The 22,896-nt window shown below is 46.9% G+C and overlaps 1 protein-coding gene across 4 annotated transcripts in view; it reads left to right on the top strand.

Annotated features, from left to right (window-relative positions):
• Positions 1–22,896, top strand: part of GRIK3 (glutamate ionotropic receptor kainate type subunit 3) — a 250,049-nt gene that overhangs the window by 206,507 nt on the left and 20,646 nt on the right. For all 4 annotated transcript variants that reach the window (XM_077337278.1, XM_077337281.1, XM_077337280.1 and 1 more), the window contains exons 11-13: positions 5,256–5,479; positions 10,229–10,347; positions 13,603–13,820. In XM_077337278.1, the coding sequence (XP_077193393.1) occupies positions 5,256–5,479; positions 10,229–10,347; positions 13,603–13,820 (561 nt within the window). The remainder of the gene's footprint in view (positions 1–5,255; positions 5,480–10,228; positions 10,348–13,602; positions 13,821–22,896) is intronic.

The raw sequence follows: 22,896 nt of genomic DNA on the forward strand, positions 1-22,896 counted from the left end.
AGGAATGAGTCTTTGAAATGTGGCATTGTAAAAAAAGATGGACCCTTCAGGCACTTTTGATAATTGCTTAGAAAATAATGGCAAGATGCTTTCCACCAAATACACACCTGCTGCTTTTCTGGGTATTTTCGGGGGAGGGAAGGGCTCCAAAGCTCAGGATTGACTTTGCAGTGTTCAGAGTCAAGAGCATGAGAAGTGAAGTCTCATTTCCTCTCCTTTCTTGCAGCTTTTTTTTTTTTTGGCTGAGATCCCCAAGGTCAGCAAATCCTTAATTAAATGCCACCAGCATCAAGCCAAAGAATGCTATGCTGGCCACAGGAGCCAATGGTCTCCTGTGCACGGTGCATTCCCTGTGCCCTTGCAGTCTGCTCAGGAGCAAAACTTTGCCTCTGGCTGGCTGTAGTGAGGCCGTGGAAGGAGTTCACCTTCATTCATTCATTCATTCATTCATTCATTCATTCATTCATTCATTCATTTCTTCTTCTTCTTCTTCTTCTTCTTCTTCTTCTTCTTATTATTATTATTATTATTATTATTATTATTATTAGACTTATTGTCTGCCACTCTCATTTCTGGCTCCTGGCGGATCACAAATTCGTCCGAAATGAAAACTCCATTAAAAACTCCATTAAAACCATACTGGACGTAACAATATATATATATACATATTAACAATAAAAACCGTAATGGAGAAATCCCTCTAACCCCACCAAGAACTAATATAGGAGCACGAGGAAGAACACAGATCTCCAATAAGTGTATGTTATTAACACTAGGGGGGAGCCTGTCAGATCTTCCTTGCCATGCTGACCTCAACCATAGACCTGGCGGAAGAGCTCTGTATATACGAGGATATCTTGGAGAATTTTGGCAAATGTAGGAGCACGATCATGCTTCAAGGGTGCTGCTATAGCTGTGTGTTCTGATGGGCATCTACAGCCCATGGCAACAATGGCTGATTTCATAGTTCTGATCTCTTCCACACTCAATTACCATGCGTTGCTCTACACTGGGCTGCTTTTGAAGATGGCGCAGAACTTCCCACTGGTTCAGAAAGCAACAACACTGCTTCTTCTCATTTTGGCTGCCATCAAGGCAAAGAGAAGTTCAGAGATGGTGACATCTGTTGGAGGTCTCCTATCCAGATACTAGCTAGGCCAAGCCTGCTTAGCTTCCAGGAACACAAAAAGATTGGGCTGGCCTGGTCAGTCCACGTCAGGGCAACAACACTGCTAGACGCTCCCATTATAGAAAGCACAGCTTTGAACCCTAATGTTGTGGGGTAACATGATGTGTAGATGCCTAAAGTAAAATAAATGAGGGCCTCCCTGGACCTCTGAGCCCTGCTCTGGGAAGGAGGCATCACAAGCTACTCCTGCTGGACAATGAGGGTCTTCATCATAGTCTGTCATTTTACATCCCTTCAGAGGTGGGGGGCTGCTGTTTTGGGGGGTACACCCCTGTGGAGGAATTAATGGCAGGAAGAGAGGACTGGTATATTCATCCGCCAAGCACAGATCATTTAGTTTTTAGTTGGGCAAACAGTGAGCAGGTGGGGCGGGGGACATCTCACACCTTTCTCTCGCATTGCACCTCCAGGGACAGAGCTGTGGGCCACCAAATGGCTAGAGAGTCTTGTCTTGAGGCAGGAAGATCAGAATGACCCTAATGGTGTGGGGAAAGCTCTTTCTTTATGGCTTTTGAGCAGGAATGCACATGCCATGGAGAAGGACACCTTGACCTAGGGACCACATCATTCCCACATTTTATGGCACTCCAGATTAGGGTTGTCAGATGTACCCTGGCCCCCAGCAGCGGGTCGGGTGTAGGGTTGGCAGTAGACATGTGCAAAAAAATAAAATAAAAGTAGACTGTGTCAGATTCAGCCCAAATCAATTTGGCTCAAGTACAAAGTGCCCGAAACACCCTTCCCTGACTTTTATTCGGCCAAATTGAATTGGCCAAATCCAAATCGATTCAGCACCATAATAATCTATGGTGCCATTAAAATCAATGGGAAATGTTTTCTTTCCATGCTTTAGAGCAGGGGCAGTCAAACTACCAATGGGAATTGTAGTTCATGGACATCTGGAGGGCCGCAGTTTGACTACCCCTGCTTTAGAGAGAACCTCTAAATGGCAATACAGGTGTGCAAGTCCAGCAGGAGATGCTCTTTGAACTTGCTGGTTACTACCCAGATGTTTTCTGGTGCTTCCTGAGAGTAAGGGAAAGGGCATTGTCACCGGGAGGGGACCTGGAACAGCAGTAGGGTTTACCAGCCACTCGTGCACTCATCGGGAACAGGGCTTGTCAGTGTTTTCCTTCACACCTCCCTCCACCATCTGCCTGGTGCAGAAGATGTTGTCCTTTTAGCATGAGATCCAAAGCTGCTCTTTGCTCAGTCGTTTATTAAGGATGGGTGATGATAACCTAGTAATTAGTATTGGGGGGGGGATGTTGTTTTTTAAATTCAAGCTGGGTCATAAGTCTCAAACTTGTCTTGCTCTTTCAGTGTAGTTTTACAGCAAGCTTTTAACTTCCTCCAGTTCTTTTCTTCTTTCTGTTGCAGTCCAAATTATTTTCTGCTGTTGGGTTTCCTGGCCTTGATTTCAGGAGTGGTTCAGTATTATTGCTGCTATGATGATTTCGTTCCAAGGCCTGGATGGCTCCATGCTTCTCGCACTCATGGCTGGACAGCATCAAGCACTGTCTTGAGGCGGAACCAGCCATTCTTGGGATCTTGCCTGTTTTGTGTCTGGTGGCTGCATCAGCAGGGCTGAATTGGCCATTGCAATGTCCAGGAGCATGTTGAGACCCCAGGCCAGAACCACTCTGGCTCAGAGGCAGCTGGCAGCACCTTAAGAAGAGGCAGTGAGTGACCCTGGCTGGCTGGGGTTAAGCCAAGTGGCTTCTGCTCCCCACATAGATGGGTTTGTTTCCAGAAGTCAGTGGCCCACCTGGAATGTCCCTTGGAAATTAAAGGGCCAACTGGCCCTTAAAGCCCCATAGCTGTAAATGTTGGAAGAAGGATGAGTTCGACCAACAGCATGCTAATCGGGTGGGTCGGTATCAAAATCTGTAATGCCTGCCTGTTCATATGTGACTTCTTAAGTGGATTCATTGCCGCCTCCTCTGTGAGAGATTATTAAAATCCACCTTCTTCATTCCTAATGCTCTCGCTTCAGGGCTACCAGATGAGAATGGGAGTTCTGAGATGTGATTTGTAATCTTCCCTTCATTTTTAAAAAAAATCCCAATTAACTCTTTTTTCCCCCAATAAAATTGTGACCTATTTGTAGCAATTTGCTGTTTTTGCATTTCAGTAAAGGCCTCTCGGTGTTTTGAAGTGCCTTGCTTACTGCTTCGTGAGCCCTCGAGAATCCTGCAGAACATCTGTATAGGTGGATCGTGCTCTTGAGTCACAACTGACTCATAGTTATCCCACAGAGCTTTGCCTCGTGAGGTTTTTCAGGGGAAGAGCTGAGCAGAGGTGCACGGCTGCCCCAGATTTCCTTGGTGATCTCCCATCCAGATAATGACCCTGCTTAACTTTTGGGTTTCCACCAGATCAGGCTAGTGTGGACCATGAGGTAAAGATAAAGGCATCCCCTGTGCAAGCACTGAGTCATGTCTGACCCTTGGGGTGATGCCCTCTAGCGTTTTCTTAGCAGACTCAATACGGGGCAGTTTGACCGTGCCTTCCCCAGTCATTACCGTTTAACCCCCCAGCAATCTGGGTACTCATTTTACCAACCTCGGAAGGATGGAAGGCTGAGTCGACCTAGAGCCGGCTGCTGGGATTGAACTCCCAGCCTCATGGTCAGAGCTTCAGACAGCATGTCGGCTGCCTCACCACTCTGCGCCACAAGAGGCTCCTTTGTGGACCATGAGGGAAGACCCCCAAATATGAAAACCTTTCAGAAAGCCAAAATCCATTTTCACAAAATCCATGTGCATATTGACTGGCAGCGGCTCTCCAGGGTCTTCAGAAGATATCTTCTACCTCACAACTCACTAGGTGTGTCAGGCATTAATCTTCGGACCTACTGCATGCAAGGCAGATGCTCTACCACTGAGCCTCAGTTCCAACTGCTATCTCATTACTTTCCTAATCACTACACCTGGAAGTTGAGAAGGAACTCCAGTTGGTTGACAATATTTCTAGAGGAACATTAAAAGCGCCCATCCTCCCCAGAATGTACTGCCTGCCTGGTATGTAGAACAGGTGCTGCCATTGGCCATGCTAGGTATCATTAGGACAAACTAGTCTGCATCCCAAAGTGTCCAGGGATATCCTGGGCATTCAAGAAGATCACCATTGACCAGACAATACCCCAAACAACCCAAAAGGAGTAACCCCCCCCTCCAACTCACCTCCTCACCAAAAGTTTAAAAAACAACAACAAAACATCCCTCCAACCAACCAACTCCAAGAGCAGGCGTAGTCAACCTGTGGTCCTCCAGATGTTCATGGACTACAATTCCCATGAACCCCTGCCAGCAAACGCTGGGAGTAGAGTGGTAGGATACAGACCACGAACACAGGTGGTAAGGGTAGCCCTCTTTTCCAGGAGCCCCAACCCCAAGAGTTCTAATTGTATTGAAGAGCCCACCTGCTGGTGTCAGTCTGCAGTAATCCTCAAGGGCTTGGGACCACTACCAAAAATGTTTTAGGTGCATCTCAAAGGACGCTGTAGACTTGGGGTGGCCAAACTGTGGCTCTCCAGGTGTGCATGGACTAAATTCCCATGAGCTCCTGCCAGCAGGATTCTGATAACTGTAGACCACGGATATCTGGAGAGCCACAGTTTGGCCACCCTTGCCCTAGACTGACCCAGAACCTCAATGAAAGTCTATTCTGTAGAAGGAAAAGACAATAGACACGATACAGGAAGGGTGAGGAGCCCAGAATATGTCCATGAAAGGCTCAAGTTACTCTCCTCAAGCTTTAGCAAATCCAAATTCCAACATGCAGCCTTGGAATCATTCAGATTTCTTTCCTGTGTTTCAGCTTTTGATTGCAATTCTCCCTTGGCATCGCCTGAGTTTTGAAACACGGTTTTTGTCCCCCTGACATGATTTCAGCAAGATCGGTTTTTCAAAGCCGTTCCCGGGTGAGACACAGCTGTCTTCACAAAACCCAAGGAATGCCCTGCCCTTGTTGTTGCCCGTTCCTCTCACCGTTTCTAACAACTGCTTTCTCTCTCTCTTTCTCTCTCCTTCCCTCCTTCCCTCCTGTCACATCGGCCCCACAGAAAGCAGATCTGGCCGTTGCGCCGTTGACCATCACTCACATCCGGGAAAAAGCGATCGACTTCTCCAAGCCCTTCATGACGCTGGGGATCAGCATTCTCTACCGGAAGGCCAACGGGACCAACCCCAGCGTCTTTTCGTTCCTCAGCCCTCTGTCTCCTGACATTTGGATGTACATCCTCCTTGCGTACCTCGGAGTCAGCTGTGTGCTTTTTGTGATAGCTAGGTAAGACAAGACCCAGAGAACTAGCAGTAGGATCAGACCTAACCACTTCCCAGTTACCCAGACTGAAGTGGCATGGGAGACATTAGCGCACTGGTGTGACGTCGGTGCACCGGACCCCACCCTCCGATTCGTCCTAGGGGTTGTCAGCTGTGGCCTGCGATACCAATAAATAAACCCTTTCCCAGTCAGGAAAAAGAAAGACACTACCCTCACTGGGCTGCTTCATCCCCAGCCTCACCTGCTGCACCCTCGGCAGCCCCAGCCTACTCCCTTCAATATCTTGCCCAGATTCCCTCCCTATTCATCACATCCTGCAAGATTCCCTGAGTCTGGGGATTCCAGTCAGCATCCTGGTTGCCCTGCCTTGGCCACTACCGGAAGCAGAGTGTGAGCTCTCCCCAGTTGCCCTGACATCTGCCCCCAACCCCCATCCTCTTCCCCAGAACTTTTCAGTGACTGACTTGGCCAAGTTTATCCCCTTCCCCTTGTGTGGCCTTGCCTGTCCCCCCTGCCCCCTTCAGGCATGAACACTCTTTCCCTGCATATGCCAGTACATGTGAAAGGCTAGGGGAGCACAAAGGGACAACCTGAGAAGATGGCGCTCCCTTGTGTGATGTTAATTCAACTTCCTGAGTTACAGAAGGGTGGATTTGGTTTAGGCTGTGGGAGGCCTTCCAATATAATATGTTAAGCTCAGCAACCAGCTGCCTTCAAAAACGAAGGGCAGAAAAGCGCCCTCCAGAAAAGATTAGCTGGAGTGCATTCTTTTGCAAAGGCAGGTCTTGGACAAGACGCCCAGCTGCCTTGCTCCATGGACCGCCATCTCCATCTCTCTCTGTCTTAAAGATGGCAGTGGATTTTAGGATATTTTGGCCTCCTGTTCCCCAGACTCCCTGGAGAAGAGCCTAATGCTGGGAGCGATCGAGGGCAAAAGAAGAAGGGGACGACAGAGAATATGGTGGCTGGATGGAGTCACTGAAGCAGTCAGTGTGAGCTTAAATGGACTCTGGGGAACGGTAGAGGACAGGAAGGCCTGGAGGATCATTGTCCATGGGGTCGCAATGGGTTGGACACGACTTTGTAACTAACAACAGCAACATTCCCCAGACAATGCATTGTAGCTGACCGTGGGCTTCATGCCCAGGGTTATAAAAGGAATCAGTGGACAGGGATGGACCTGCTGTTTGCGGTCTCTCGATTGCATTCTTCTTCACCCATTGGCCACTTCCGCACAGTCTAGTGGTAGAAGAGGAGGTCACTGACATGTTCATTGAAGGCAAGTGCTTGGATTGGCCAAACCAGCACTAAGAACTACAGTGATTGGGGGTGGGGATGGGATCCAGGCCACCCGGTGAGAGAAAGCAGCGGCACAGCATATTGTTGAGTTAAATGCAATCAGTTGCTGCTTCCTAATCAGAATGATTGCCACCCACCCACATCCCAATCTTGGGTTAATGGAAATTAATTGGGGAGGGGAGGACATTGAGCATTGGCGCACCACCTCTCCGGGGTCACCTTCCAGACTGCAGCCTGTCCAGCCCAGGACACAGAATGGCAGCGACGCTTTCTCCATTAGCCCCCAATCTTCCCAGCAGTTCACGCCTCCGCAGGCTCCCCGAGGCCATTATAGCATTTGGAGGCGATTACCTGAGCTTAGTGCCTAATACCCTAATTTCATGTAATGCACTTGTCAAAATCAGCTCTGCGGGGAGCAGGCTGACTTTGTTTGCTCTGGCACATCTGGATCGGCTTAGCGGCGCTTGGAAAAGAGGGGTGGGATGGCAAACGTGTGGGGAGGCATCGGAGCCCAACCGTGAAGATTTATCATCCCTGAAAAAGGCCACTTGATGTACATGGGAATCTTGTCATGTCGGGGATGGGGCGGGGGAGATACGACAAATGCCTTTTCTGGGGATGGAGCAATGGAAGGAAGGCAAGCCCATGTTGTGCTCAACACCTGCTCCCTGCCCAGTGTCGGACGAATTGGAATCTCTTTACTTTGGCTCTTTTCCTATAAAGAGAAACAGTGATTTCCTTCATGGAGATATGGAGTAATAATCGGCATCAAGTCACAGCCAACTCATGGCAAGCCTTCATTGGACTTTGAAGTCAAGGGAGGAACGGAGGGGGTGTCCAGTTGCCTGGCCCTGTCTAGGAACCCTGGACTTCCTTGGTGGTTTCCCATCCAGGCCGACCCTGCTTAGCTTCTGAGATCCACTGAGATTGGGCCTAGCTTGGGATTGGTGGGGGGAAATGTCATCAAATTGCAGCCAATTTATGGCAGCCTTGTAGAGTAGCGGTGAACAGAGGTGGTTTGCAATCACCTCCCTCTGTGCAACAACTCCTGCTTCCTTGGTGGTGTCCCATCCAAGGTGACCCTACATAGCTTCCAAGATCTGATGAGATTGAGGTCGCCTGGGCCATCCAGACATGAGCCTTCCAAAGCTACGGCAGGGAAGATTTGCCTTGACCCTTCCCATTCTTGTCCTCTGGGACAAACATTACCAGAACTGGCACAGCTAAATTGAGAGTCGTGAGTCTCTTGTTATAGGCCTCCATCTCTGTCTGCACCATCACAGGTCACGGCCATTGCAGATCGTTTCTGTGGCTGCTTGGAAACTTTGATCTGTTCAAGGTTCGGCATGGCTTTGAAGCTCTATTGATGCCTCCCCTCCGCTTGACTCCACCAGCTGTCACAAAGGACAGAGGCAGATCACAATGTTGTCACTTTTGCCCGGTGACATTTTGTAGCGTGGCAAAGGCCCTGGTGCAGACGAGGGGCTTAAATCGTGGCTTGCTGGGCATGGACTCCTGAGCAGTCCTGCCCCACGCACGCCTGAAGTGGCTTCAGCTCCAGTCAGCCTATAGCTAGCCACCCTGCAAACACATCTCTGCTGCTAGGAATGCCGATGCCTGACGCAGTTGAAGAGCATGGTGTCTGCCAAAATGCTTGGGAGTGACTGAAGCAGATGGCTAAAAACTCCCAAAGTCAGCCCCCAGGTCTCCAGGGTCGATTGCAGCTTTGAGATTTGGAGGGGAGGCAGGGTTTCTTTGCAAAGCCGGGGGGATTCCTGAAAGAAGCCGAGATGATCATAATTAATATGTTTGGTTCCCAAGTGCTCGCGCCAATTATGTTTTTGTTTAATTTTATTTCATCGTCTTACAAAGTACAAGACCCCTGGGAAATGTGAACAAATACCTCTGAAGGCATTAGCATCTCTCGCCTTATGTAAAATTGCTGTCTGTGCACCTTCCTCAATCCACAGGCTGTGCGCAGCTGTCCCTGCTTGACTGTAGCTGTGAATCAGAAGAGACAGAAAGGCAGATTATTAGGGCTTATAGATGTGACAGCGCTCCGCCAGAAGAGCCAGTGTGGGGCAATTGGTAGAGCAAGGAATCCCAGCCCTCTCCTGCATTAATGGGCTTGGGCACAAGAAGAAGAGTTGGTTCTTATATGCCACTTTTCTCTACCCAAAGGAGTCTCAAAGCGGCTTACAATCGCCTTCCCTTTCCTCTCCCTGCAACAGACACCCTGTGAGGGAGGGTGAAGAAGAAGAAGAAGAAGAGTTGGTTCTTATATGCTCCAAAGGAGTCTCAAAGCAGCTTACATTCACCTTCTCTTTCCTTTCCCCACAACAGAAACCCTGTGAAGGAGGGTGAGGCTGAGAGAGCCCTGATATTCCTGCTCGGTCAGAACAGCTTTCTCAGTGCTGTGTTGAGTCCAAGGTCACCCAGCTGGCTGCATGTGGGGGAGCGGAGAATCAAACCCAGCTTGCCAGATTAGAAGTCCGCACTCCTAGCCACTACACCAAGCTAGGGAACCGGCCATCTCCACCCAGAGGGCTCATTGGGTAGGCCAAGGGTGTAAAAATACAAAGGGAGGAGCTGATTGTGGCATGGGATTGTGGCAGAGGGGTCTGGGCTTCCTTCTCAGCTCCTTCCCTTCTCTCCGGCCTACATGAGGCAGAACCACGGTAGTAGTAGTAACAAAGGTGGGGGGAAGTAATGAAATGATGGTGAGGGGTGTGGGTGGTGATGCCACTTCCGGGGGTCCTCGAAGCCTGAAAATTTATTTCAGGGACTTCTCCATAGTCAAAAGGTGGGAAAAGGCTGGATTAGAGTGTCAGACGAGCATTTGGGAGAATCAGGTTCAGTTCCTCGCTCTGCCAATGAAGCATGCTGGCCAGCCTAACTTACCTCACAGGGTTACCTACAGCCTAACTTACCTCACAGGAGGTTAACATGGAGGAGAGGAGAAATACATCAGCTAACATGGATCCCAGTTGGGGAGCAAGGGAAGTATATATCAAGTAATTAAAAAAAAAGAATAAATAAGCCAGAATCTCTTTGAAGGGTCTGTAACTTCAGCACCTGCCCAGTTTCAAATATGTCAGCTATGCAAACTGAGAGAGGGTGTTGAAAGGGGAAAGGAGAAGAAGAAAGACCTCGGCAAAACTGAGAGGGTGCAGAAGAGAGCAAAGAGGGTGATCCAGGGCCTGGGGACCAAGCCCTAAGAGGAAAGGCTAGGGACATGGGAATGTTCAGTCTGGAGAAGAGGAGGTTGAGAGAGGACCTGTTGGCTAATTTTAAGTATCAAAAAGGTGGTCCCTTGGAGGACCTTCCTATTGGCAGCAGAGGATATGACCTGCAGTAATGGCTTTAAACTATGTGTTGAACAGTACTGGCTGGATATCAGGAAAAAAACCTCACAGTCAGAGTAGTAATTTCTCCTGTCTTCTCCATGCACAGGTTCAGCCCTTACGAATGGTACGATGCCCACCCGTGCAACCCAGGATCTGATGTCGTTGAGAATAACTTCACCCTCCTCAACAGTTTCTGGTTTGGGATGGGAGCCCTGATGCAGCAAGGTACGGCTGCTCATTCCCTGCTTCCCCCGTCCCTCCATCCCTCCCCATGCCGCTCAACCCCCTCCCCCAGCCACTGCCGCCTCCATGCTGCTTTTGTTTGTTGTTTACCTGCATGCCCATGTTGCGTGTATCTTCCTTGTTGACAGGTGCAAGATAAATGCAGTTGCACTTGTCAAAAAAACAAAACACACAAGCCTCCAAATAATGTTGGGCAGCCTCTCCCTCCTTGTCACAAGGCAGCCAGGCAGGACCGGGGAGCTTCTGTCACCACGCATTGACAAGTAGAGACATTGGTTCTGAAATGGCGGCGTTTGTCTCTTAACAATTACAAGGCGTGCTTGTCAGTACTGGCTTGTGTCTCTTCTCCGCCATCCAGGAGGCACGGGGGGGGGGGGGGCAGATCACATGGTCTCCCTGACAGCTTTGCCACTGACCCCCCCAGGAGTTGGACTTTTCTGTTGATCTCCAGGCCTGAAGGACCCACTGCCCAGGCTGGTGGGAGCCAGAAAAGGGGATGGCCCTGCTCAAGAGGCTCCCCACTGTTATTAATTGGGAAAGTGGAATCCAAGTGCAGAGATCAAAATTCCCTGAAGGAAATCACTGGGAGCGTCCAGGCCCTGGAATATCTGTGTTGCTCTGACGACGAAGCCTGATATTTGGCGCCATTTGCTTGAGGGCCAAAAGAGGAAAAGGAGGCTTGAGGTTGCGGGTGAGCCTCACTCCACGGCAGGTCTCGGACCTTGCATTTTCAAAGGCAGAGTTTTGGCTTTTGTGGCATAGTAGCAAGTAAGCTTCAAATTCCAGGTCAGGAAATTTGGGGGTGGAGTCCAGTAGGGGAAGGGGAGGGAGGTCAGGGTGATATCACCCACCCTCCAGAGCTGATGTTTTCTCCGGAGGAACTGACTTCTGTCATCTGGAGGTTGGTTGTAATTCCAGGTGGTTTCCAGGCCATAGCTGGAGGTTGGTAGTGAGGAACTATCAAGGGGGTTGCAGAATGTGTGGATGTAACCCGACAGACCAGAAATCGCTGTGCAAAAAAGCCCGGCTTGGAAACAAATGCATGTAAATTTTACAAAATTGCTGTGTGAGATCTGAAATAGGAAATTAACAGCAATTGCGTAAAATTTACATGCACTTAGTATTTGAATATAATAGTTTTCTAAAAAACACTTTTGAGTTTTGATTTTGAGTTCATTATACAGGGCTTTTTTGCATGGTGATTCCTGGTCTGTTTTGTCACACCTGGAGGTTGAAGATGACAAAGTGGATGATATATGCAAACAGGGGTGGGGGGTGTCTCAATAAATATCGCAGGTGACAGAAGAATTGTAACTTTTTACATTCTGTTGTAGTAATGGAATAATGACATATTTTTTCGTAATTTACAGCAATCATTTTTACAAAGCTGAGGAAGTCTAACAACGAAACTAGACATTACCTAGGAATACTCTTTGGTTGTTTTAATTATGATGTTTAAAGTCTCTGGAGATAAGAACTTTTCTTCATGTTTAACACATGAATTCTTCTGTTACCTGCAAGATTTATTAAGCCATATGGGTTTTTCCCCTGTGTACATACACCTGAAAGTTGGCAGCCTTAAACAATGAGGAAAGCCAAACAGGGTAGTGTGGTAGACATAGCCAGCTGGCCAAATGGTTACATGCACAAGCAACTGCTGTCCATGGGGCAAATGGCTGCCCACTTGCCCAGTGTTAGCCAAGGGCAGTGTGGGGCTCAGTGTGGCGCTGCAGGGAGCCAATGTGTGGGGGTAGGAAGGGGAGGCATAACAGATGCTTTCGGACAGGGTCTGGAGTTCCTTCAGACATCATTCCTGGGGAGTGCTTTGACCCCAGATCTCTGGCATCCAGATTGGACGCATGTGCCCAGGCAGTGCTCCAATTGTGCAATGTTTTGGAATGCTGTTGGGTGCCCTAATTCCTCCTCCCCCTCTCTGATTTTAATAGACATTGGAGAGGGGGGGAGTCCAAAAATAGAGCTGCTCTTTTGCCCCTGTTTGCTCAAAGTCATTACAAGCCCGTTACACCTTTTTTCATGGTCGCGCTCTGATTTCCCATCTTCCAGCAGCCATTCAAAGCATTAGGCCTTGATGGTTTCTCTTCCGCGCTATTGGACCCTTTCTAAAAAAGAAAAAAAAACTGCTTGTGTGTTTGAAGAATCTCCCTGGAGTGCAGCCTTTCTGAAAAACAATCTGTATTAAAGGAAAAGCCTTTTTTTATTTTAAACGGGAGAACAAAACACTCATAAAAGTTCATGAAGGGTTTGCTACTTAAATCTCATGAAAGCAGCTTGGTTAATTGCTTGGGTTTGAACGTTCCCTATAAATTTCTGGCTGTGCCCAAGGTCAAGAGCAACAAGGAGGGAATTTGTGCAGATGTTACTGGGGACGAGGGTGATGAATACTTCCTTGTGCACAGTTGCCTGGCTCATTTAGTTTGTGCAACAATTTGGCAAAGGAGAATGTTACGGGAGAGCCTAGAATAGGCAGCCCTCCCCTCCCCTTTCCGAGAACATGTCTCAGGGAGAAAACACTCAAAGCTTTTGGCTAACAGAGCACCCAGTCTTTATTCAGGATGATCCTCTTGATGGCTGCAGGAGCAGATGATGCAAGTAACTGAGTCCTCCCTTTGTAGGATAAAGTAGGGAAAAGGTCAGGGTCTAGAATTTTGAAGAGAGTTCATCAGGTCTGCTCTCCAACATAGTTCTCTCTTTCTGACCTGTGTTCAGAATATATCCTACATTCCCACCAGAAAAACAAACCATGAAACTCTTCCCTGAAAGGTAAGGTGGCACCAGCCCTTAGAATCATGGAATCATAGAATCATAGAGTTGGAAGGGACCTCATGGGTCATCTAGTCCAACCCCCTGCACTGTGCAGGACACTCACAACCCAATTGCTCATCCATTGTAACCTGCCACCCCCTTGAGCCTTCACAGAATCAGCCTCTCTGTCAGATGTCTATCCAGGCGCTGTTTAAAAATTTCCAAACATGGAGAACCTACTCCCTCCCGATTAGGATAATATTGCTAAGAGATCAGAGGTCAAAAGAACAGATCTACAAAGGGGTGGGTGGGAATCAGGCAGGAACACAAGATTTCTAACCTTTGGAAAACCAACACAGGGTCATGATTATAAGGCACATAAAAGTATCTAACGCTTAGGACTCACATGTGGTTTCTCCTCTTTTCCCCCGCTTCCTTTCCTCCTAACCCTGCTCTGCTCTCATCTCTTCTCAGGTTCTGAGCTGATGCCCAAAGCTCTCTCCACACGCATCATCGGAGGCATCTGGTGGTTTTTCACCCTCATCATCATCTCTTCCTACACGGCCAACCTAGCTGCCTTCTTGACTGTGGAGAGAATGGAATCCCCGATCGACTCGGCTGACGATCTGGCCAAGCAGACCAAAATTGAATATGGAGCCGTGAAAGATGGGGCCACCATGACTTTCTTCAAGGTGAGAAGGAACTGGTTGGGTCTTCCCTTCAAGCTGGCATGGAAATGGCAGCATTGTTACTGGAGCATTAGGCGTGGCCTAGGCCCATCTGGCACATTTTTTATTTTATTTATTTCTAACTTGGATTTATTACCCGCCGCTATTGCACAGCATCTCACGGCAGGTTACAATAAAACGTTAAGAACCCCAGTGAGATATAAGACCAAAACCCAGCTCTAGCGACGAGACAGTCAATTAAAAAAAAACATGTTGGATGTTGGATAATGCACTTTGGATCATGTTGGATAATGCACTTTAGACCATCTTGGATAATGCACTTTGGATCATGTTGGATAATGCACTTTCAATGCTCTTTAGATTTTCCTGTTTCGCACAGGAAAATCCAGCTGCAAAAGCACATTGAAAGTGCAACACCTAGTGTGTGCAGAATGGGCCCTATAGGCCGTCTATACCTTGCCATGAGTGGCCCAGGATAGCCCGATTTCATTGGACCTCAGAAGCTGAGCTGGGTCAAACTTGGTTAATACTTAGATGGGAAACCACCAAAGAAGCCCAGGATTGTGACATAGAAGTAGGTAATCCTAAATCGCCTCTGTTGTGCTCCCGCCTTGAAAACCCTATGAGGTTACCATAAACCTTATTTTACTGACTGACTGACTTATAAACCATAAGGCACTTTTTCTTGCCTTGAGAACCCTCTGGGGTTGCCATAAGCCAGTCATAACTTGATGATACTTCCCTCCAGTGAGTCTCTGCAACATTTGGAAGGGGCTTCCTTCTCTGGAAATGGGGCCTCTGCATTCATTGGGGTTTGCCAGCATTGAGGGCCAGATCCTGAACAGATTGGATGGGTGCCGTGGACCAGCGGCCGTAGGACTGGTAGACACTTGGCCTCTGTCTGTTAGCTCTCTGCGAATGCTTTTTTTTCTGCTTTGCAAAGACAAAAATTGGTTCAAGCAGCAAATCGCATCCTGGGGAAAGAAACTTTGGAGCCATGCGGTGATGAGCCTGCAGAATTGGGGTGGGGGGAGCTGAGAAGCAGACTGGGGGTGGGAGGTGATGGGTCTTAAAGAAACAGAGGCTAGAGGGGAGTGCTGAAGGCAGGAAGCTGGGGAAAAAAGAAAGAGGAAGCCTCACACAGGGCCCAGGCGTGCATCGACGGGAGAGAAGACGGCAACCAAGATTGCTTTGGAGTCTAGAGGCCTGACTGGGGTCCAGGGAGGTCGGCAGAGGAGCATCCAGGCCAGACAGGATTTCACGTATCGATTTCAATTTGGCTGCAGGTCATTAGCGACGGTCTACCCAGTCTCTGAAAAATCTTCTTTTGACCTGCAAGGAAGCATCAATATTTAGCAAGGCAGGAATTGTTCGGCTTTCTTACGTGCGCAGAGCAGAGACCAGTCTTGCTGGAATGAGAACTTCAACAATGAGGGAATAGCCGGGTGGAAAAAGTGCGCGTTCCTGTTTAAGAAGACCTGTGGCACAGCCCACGGCTGTTTCCTGACTCTTAGTCAATAATCTCTGATAATGACCTCTCTAGGGGTAAAGCGAGCCGCTGCCTAACAATGGGGAGTAAATAATTGATCCTGCACTTTTTTCCCCCTTGATTCACATCTGACAAGCGAGGACACTTCTCTTTGCTGTTATTTTCTCTGCTGCGTTGGGTTGAAAGCCACTCGGCTTTAAGCAGGCCTTTGGGGGCTGCTGGGCAATCAGAAGAATCTGTCGCCTGTGGGTTTGTGTCTGTGGCCGGCCACGAATTCTTGAAAAGAGGAAGTGTCTCTTGTTGAGCATGATCAAGCAGGGGTCATTTTTATAGTTCCCAGTATCTGATACACATGGTTATAGCAGAGTTTGGGTGCTGTGGCCTCCACTAAACTAGTCCTGCTGCTGGGACTCCAAAGAAGGCCTCATACCCAGCTTCTTGGCATTTGGTTGCCAACTCCAAGTTAAGAAACTCCTGAAGATTTGGAGGCAGAGCCTGGGAGGGTGAGGTTTGTGGAGAGGAGCTATAATGCCATAGAGCCCGTCCTCCAAACAGCCGTTTTCCCCAGAACAGATCTCTATATGCTGAAGAGCTGTTGTAATTCCAAGATATTTCCAGGCTCCCCCTGGAGGTGATGCAAACAAGAAAAAAAACACACAATAAAACGTGTTCTGAAGAATTTGTTTCAACTGTAGTAATATAGTCTCCCATTTCAACTGGAGATCAACATTAAGCAGAGGAAGAGGTATCTTGTCTGCAATATCTTTAACAGTAGTCATCAAAGCAACCAAGGCTAGTATCTTAGGTATAAACTAGTTTCGTTGGACTTCCTCAGTTGTATAATAATTGTACATGACCAATAAATTCAGGCAGAGGAAGAAGTATCTTGTCTGCAATATCTTTAACAGTAATAATCAAAGCAACCAAGGCTAGTATCTTAAGTATAAACTAGTTTCGCTGGACTTCCTCAGTTGTATAATAATTGTACACAACCAATGAATTCAGGCAGAACTTAAAGTCTCTGAAAAGAGGTCTTGTTTGTGCATATCCTCAGAAAAGAGGTCTTGTTTGTGCATATCCTCCCTTGAGTATCCCCTTGGAGGTTAGGAACTCTTTCTTCAGGGATTTTCAGGGTACTTCTCTTTTAGCAGCTGCTCCCCCCTTCCCCCCACAATATAGAGAAACCTCTCTCCAGGAAGTTTGCTACATATCCCACCTGTACCTCTCGTGCAAAGAGGGAATTAGGTGCTTGCTTACTTTTCATTTTTAGCCAAACATTCTCGTTAAAACACAGTGTAGATTACAGAACGAGAAAATGCAATGGACTGCCTATAATCAACAGCGCAACAAAAAGGGGATGTCGAGACTGTTGATCTTCCCCTACCTTGGGAAGACTTTGTTCAAATAAACAACGCTATCTCAGTGAAGCATTTCAGGAGGGGCAGTTCTGCTGATATGTGGGCCCTAGACCATGAAGGGCTTTGTTGGTAATAACCAGCACTTTCAATTGAAGCTGGAAAGTAAACAGTCACTTACAGAGTGACTGTAGAAATTGGCATCATGTGCATATTTCACCTAGCTCCTGATAGGAAATGACCTGAAGCATTTTATGCCTGGTAGACCTAAACTGACTTGCTTCTCCAGGAATAATGAAAGATAACCTGTCCATTAAGCAGACCTAGGTAATTGTCTAGGGAAGGGGTGGACAAACTGTGGCTCTCCAGATGTCCATTAATTACAATTACCATGCAGATTACAATTACCAGTAGACAGGGGCTCATGGTAATTGTAGTCTACAGACACAGTTTGACCACCTCTGGCCTAGGGCATCAGGGTAGAGTGAGTGAGGGGCTGCTAAAAGAGCCTTCAGAACAGTCCTGGGTGGATCATCCACAGAAAGTGGTAGGTCAGGCCGGTATCACGGGGCCCAGTGCCACCAGCCAAAAGTATTGTATGATCAGTTACAGCTCTGGAGAAGAGGAGATACTTGCCCAGTCTACCTGTTAACTAGGGACTAGGAAGAAGTACAAGTGTGGCCACCCATATATACCATGAACTCTGGTCCTTTTGCAATCTCTTCTAGACATCCCCAAGTCCTGGGCATGAAAGTGGGCATGAAATTGGGTTCACTGTGGGTGGGCAGCTTGTTGTGAGTTCCTGCATTTTGCAGGGGGTTGGACTAGATGTCTTTGGAGGTCAATTCCAACTCTATGATTCTGTGATTCTATGAAAGCTCTCTTAGAGGGGCTGAACCATTCTGAATATGCTCTGCATTTGAATGGGAGTGCTTAAGACTCCCCCGCCCCATGGATGCCACTTTGAGTTGTAGGATGGAAAAAATACGTGGGCTATAATTTCAATTATTCAGTCAGTGCATCATTTGGTATACCCACCTCTGAGCAGGTTATGTTATTGCTGCATCTTAGAACTTCAGGATCCTCAACACACTTGCCACCATGAGACCTGGAAACTTTAGGTCACTAGGCTTGTGGAAAGACTTATAGGTCAGACAAACCATAAGGGTATATTGAGGGACTTGGGTTTCCTGAAGAGAATAGTGATGGACATGGAGCGAGAGAGTTAAGGAGACAATAGGAACCCAGCTGGATCAGAGCATCCAGTCTGGCCAGAAGCTTCTGGGAGTCCCACAAGCAAGGCTTTATTTGCTAATAAGGATGGAGCTCCAGCACCTGCTCAAGGCTTGAAAAATCCAATCAGCTCTGGCAGGGGTAGTCAACCTGTGGTCCTCCAGATGTCTATGGACTACCATGAGCCCCTGCCAGCGTTCACTGGCAGGGGCCCATGGGAATTGTAGTCCATGAACATCTGGAGGACCACAGATTGACTACCCCTGAGCTCTGGGATGCTCAGTAGACAAGGTCTGCTGACTGCTACTGTCCCTCCTTGTGCGTAATGCGCAATCGCACAATGCTGCGATAGGCCTGCCTAGTTAAATGAGCATCTCGGCCAATCTCCTGTTGTCTGCGTAGGAGGAATGTCTCCTGGGCCAGTATGGGGAAGGAAAGGAGAGCAATTGGACATTGCCAACTTGATAAAATGCCTGGTATTTCCAAGATCTGAAGAGATCAAGCCCTGGGAAAGGCTGAGAGGCTTGGGAATGTTTAGCCTCGGAGAAGAGGCAGTTGAGAGGGGACATGATGGCTCTCTTTTAAGTATTTGAATTTTTCACAGTCAAGTACTTCAGCAGTAGAATTGACTGCCTAAAGAAACGGGGAGCTCCCACTCACTGGCAGTCTTTAAGCAGCCGCTAGACAGATCCTTAACCGGGATGCTTTAGGCTGATCCTGCATAGAGCAGGGGGTTAGACTAGATGGCCTGTATGGCCACTTCCCACTCTATGGTTCTTGGTCCAAAGTGACATGATGGCACATAACACACATACAAGTTTCCCAAAGCATCTGACTGGCCAGTTTCATACTTGACAGACTGCAGGTGTGATCCAGTAGGCCTGCTCTGAAGGTCTCTGTCATTCATTCCCTGGGACCCAATCCGAGCTCATCTTCCAGCCAGTGTTCCAAGCCCAGAAGAAAAGACCCTGCAGACATGGACACTGGTGAAGGTGCCTGGAGAGAGCAAGCAGCTGCTTGCTCTAGTTAAGATGTTTGCAGGAAGCAGCTGCCTGCACTGGTGAAGACTTTTTCCAGGAAGCCCAACCCAGCAGCCTCCTCACCTGGAGGCTTATTGCACCAAGCCAAAACGGCTGTCTCGCTTTCATGTTGACAATTTGAAAAGAATTTAATCGAGGCAGCCAGTGGACGGGCAAGAAGAGATACCATACTTTTTTTTTTTTTTTCAATGCTTCTTAAAAGAATGAAATTAATTAAGAGGCTTAAAAGAAGCCTTTGAAAGCATCTTGGGTGTGTGTTCAAGGGAAGCAAAACCCAGGAGGGAGGATGGTGCGTCTTGCCAAGAGATTATCCGCAGTGGCAAATAAAAGTCCCTTTTTTGCCTACAAAATGAGAACGATGCCTCTTTACAGAGGAGAGGACAGATGCCAGGCACCCACTTTCAAACGTTGCACATAGCAGTTGTGTGGGCAAGAGGAGGGGGCTTGTGCTTTGCCTCCAGGGGTGGTGTGAGTGGCCTGCAATTAAGGTAAAATTAAGGGGGAAGCTGCCCCAAGACAAGAAGGAATCTGAGATGAACAGCCCCTCAGATGACCTCAGGGACGAAGAAGAAGAAGAGTTGGTTCTTATATGCCGCTTTTCTCTACCTGATTTTCTCTACCTGAAGGAATCTCAAAGCAGCTTGCAATTATCTTCCTTTTCCTCTCCCCACAACAGACACCCCGTGAGTTGAATGAGGCTGAGAGAGCTCTGATATTACTGCTCAGAACAGCTTTCTTAGTACTGTGGCGAGCCCAAGGTCACCCAGCTGGTTGCATGTGGGGAAGCCCAGAATCAAACCCGGCTCACCAGATTAGATGTCCGCACTCCTAACTACTACACCAAGCTGGCTCCCTGCTGCAGTGACCAGGATCCCTCCCAACCCTGACATTCTATGATAGTTTATGAGCTAAATATTATTAAAATGTGTCACCCTTTCCTCCAAAAAGTTGTTGGCATCCTTGACCCTCCCTCCCAGTTTATCCAGATGTATAATGGGTCCTTATGAGCTGTGTGGTTGAATTTGGATCTCCCCAGCCTTTGAGCTTGGATGTCCCCAGGCTTCTGCTGCTGTTTTGAGTCCAGGGCATTGGTGGAGAGAGTGCTTGATAATCTGTACCCTTGAAAGGGCTGCCTCTACCAATAATGTCCCAGGTACATAATTTGTGGTTGCTGCTCCAGGTCTGCTGATAGGCGCACATGTTTCCTCTGTGATATATTGTACCTTGTATCATCCTTTCTTGGTGTTTGAGATGCAGCCCTTCCTCAAAAAACAGGGTTTGGTCATGCTTTTAAAATAAAATAAAACATAGAAAAATGCAATAGGAGGGGACGAGAATGATAGTATACAAAAGTATGAACTCCACCTTGGATGTTCTCACTGTCCTTACATAGGCGGTGCCTGGCAACCAGCAGGAGGGTCGTAGGAGGTGGAATGTGCTTTAAGAGGTGAATTTCTCAATAAAGCAATCTCCATAAGGAGTTGCAGCCATTTGGCTTCTTCTGTAGTATACCAGTTTGCTAAAAAATAAAGCAGTTTTCCTAATCTCTTCCCCATTAGAAATAGATGAGACTTCTGTAACTTGCTCTACACAGGGTTGCCCTTGAAGCTGATCTAGACGCTCCCAACTGGTCCAGAATGCAGCAGGACCAGTGCTAGTCCCAATTGCACAGGCTCCAGACTGAAGATCGAATAACATTCAATGTTTTGATTCTTACAGTTAAAACACTACATGGTCTTATCTGTGGGAGAGCCTCTTCCCCTGTTCCCCCCAAAGAGCACTAAGATCAAAAGGCCAGATTGTGCACAGAATCCCTGGGCCAAAAGAGTTAAGATTGGCCTGGTTGAATATTCTCCCTGGTGAGATCAGGGCCTTCCAAGACCTTCAACAGTTCTAGGGGGTTGGTAAGACAGAGCCATTCCACCAGGCTTGTGGTTGAGACTAGGAATTAATATTGAGGAAACTTTGGCCTCACTGCCTTACAACCCCACCCATAAAATACTGACTCGCCCGATATAAATTAACCCCCTTAGTAAGGTTTTTAAGGAGGCATTTAAAAAAATAATCTCATTTAATTTTTGATATTTGTTTTATTATTTTTGTTACTAGCCCTGAGCCAACAGGGAAGGCCAGGCTATAATAATAAATGGTTATTATTATTCTTTATTAATATTGTTAGATGGAGACTCAACTTTCCCCAGTATATAATTCAAAATCATTTCTATATCTATTTGTTCGACATAATAAAGCCAAATAGAATGGAAAACCTGTCATGTCCTGAATTGTGAGGACTACTTGTCTGCAAAAGGTCTGGATGTGAGACAGTTTTCAAAATATGAAGCAAATCTGTCTCATCTGACATCGCCAACATAAATTTATAGGAGTTGAATAAATACACTCTAATCTGTGTTGAGCCAATGGAACAAGAATTCTCTTTCAAATCCACAAATATTAGGGTCACTGTAATTGTTCCCCAAATCCAAGTGTGTTCTTTCAGTGATATCTCCCTCCCCATATCTATTTCCCATTTCTTCATATATCCACTGTTACGATGGAATTTATAATTTAGGATATTTCTTTGTATTTTACAGGAAACTGATAGTTTGAGGTCTTGTCGTAAGATCACATGACTTTAGCCCTAGATCCAAGCTCAGGGAGTGCTATACAAGATATTTTAGTTTGTCTTCATCTTTAAAGTACTTTTTAATGACATTTCTCATTCTGGTTGTCCTGCCTGTGGTTCCAGAAGCATTATGCTCACCAGAAGCGGGATCCGTTCAACAATAAAGAATAAATCACTGAAATGACACCCACAGTCTCACATAATTGGCCATGCTACTTCTGATGTGACACGTGGCATTCATAGTTCCATTAAAATCTCCCCCTATTATTATTTCCTTTTAAATGAATTCATCTACCTTCTTCGTTAATATTCAGTACAAATTTTGCCTCGCTGTAATAAGGACCAAACGTTCCCTAAGACTGTTTTAACATTACACATCTGCCTTGATCATCACAAACATTGTCTAAAACAATTTTATTGCTAATGACAATAGGTAAGCCTGTTTTTAATCAGAAATTAGATGCAGTGTACTCTATATGTGTCACCTGCTTTCAGTTGTTCCAAGTACTTAGCCTCTATATTCAAATGAGTTTGAACTCATTAGCTTTCTTTCTTTTGAGAAGCACGTCAGATGTGTAGCAGTTATCAGGAGAGTTCAGTCCCTTGAGGTCAACACGGGCAGTCCACCCTGAATGCTGTTTTATTTATTTAGAATTTTTCTTTGCCTCTTCTTCAGAATCTTGTTCAGGCGGGTTATAATTTAGACAAATTCAACCTAAAAAGCCATTAAAACAAACAACCAAGTAAAAAGAAGCCATTGGCTATAAACAACATAAAAACTATCCACAGAACATTTAAAAGTCTGGGTAATATGTTCTTTGGCTGGATGTCTAAAAGAAAGCAAAGAAGGTACCAGAAGGTTTCAAGGATGAGATCATTCCAAGGGTGAGTTGCTACCACTGAAAAGGCCCAGTTCCTAGCTTTCATCTCACCTGTGAAGGTGTGGGGACAAACAGCAAGGCTTGAGCAGCAGAACTTAAATGGTGGGCTGAATGGAAGACCCCAGGAACCTTTCTCCAAAATCTGTATAAATATAGAAATTTAGCTAGGGAAAATCCCTAGCTGCCTGACTGCTTTCGAAAATCGGTATTTATGCTTTGTCTTGAACTCTTGCTGTTGTTCCTCTTCTTCATGTTTTTATGGCAGTTCACTCCTTCTGTATATTCAATGTGAAAGCAAGGCGCCAATGACGCAGAATATTAGAAGACCCCCGCTTCTGTCTAAGAAATGGGAATGGATAGCAATTAGTGCCTGCATATGTAAGTCATGTAAAGTGCCATCCTAAGCAGCGTTACACCCTTATAATTCGGGTACAGTGAAAGGCATAGAAGGATACAAC

This window comes from Paroedura picta, chromosome 5 (assembly GCF_049243985.1).
Source record: "Paroedura picta isolate Pp20150507F chromosome 5, Ppicta_v3.0, whole genome shotgun sequence".
Lineage (NCBI taxonomy): Eukaryota > Metazoa > Chordata > Lepidosauria > Squamata > Gekkonidae > Paroedura > Paroedura picta.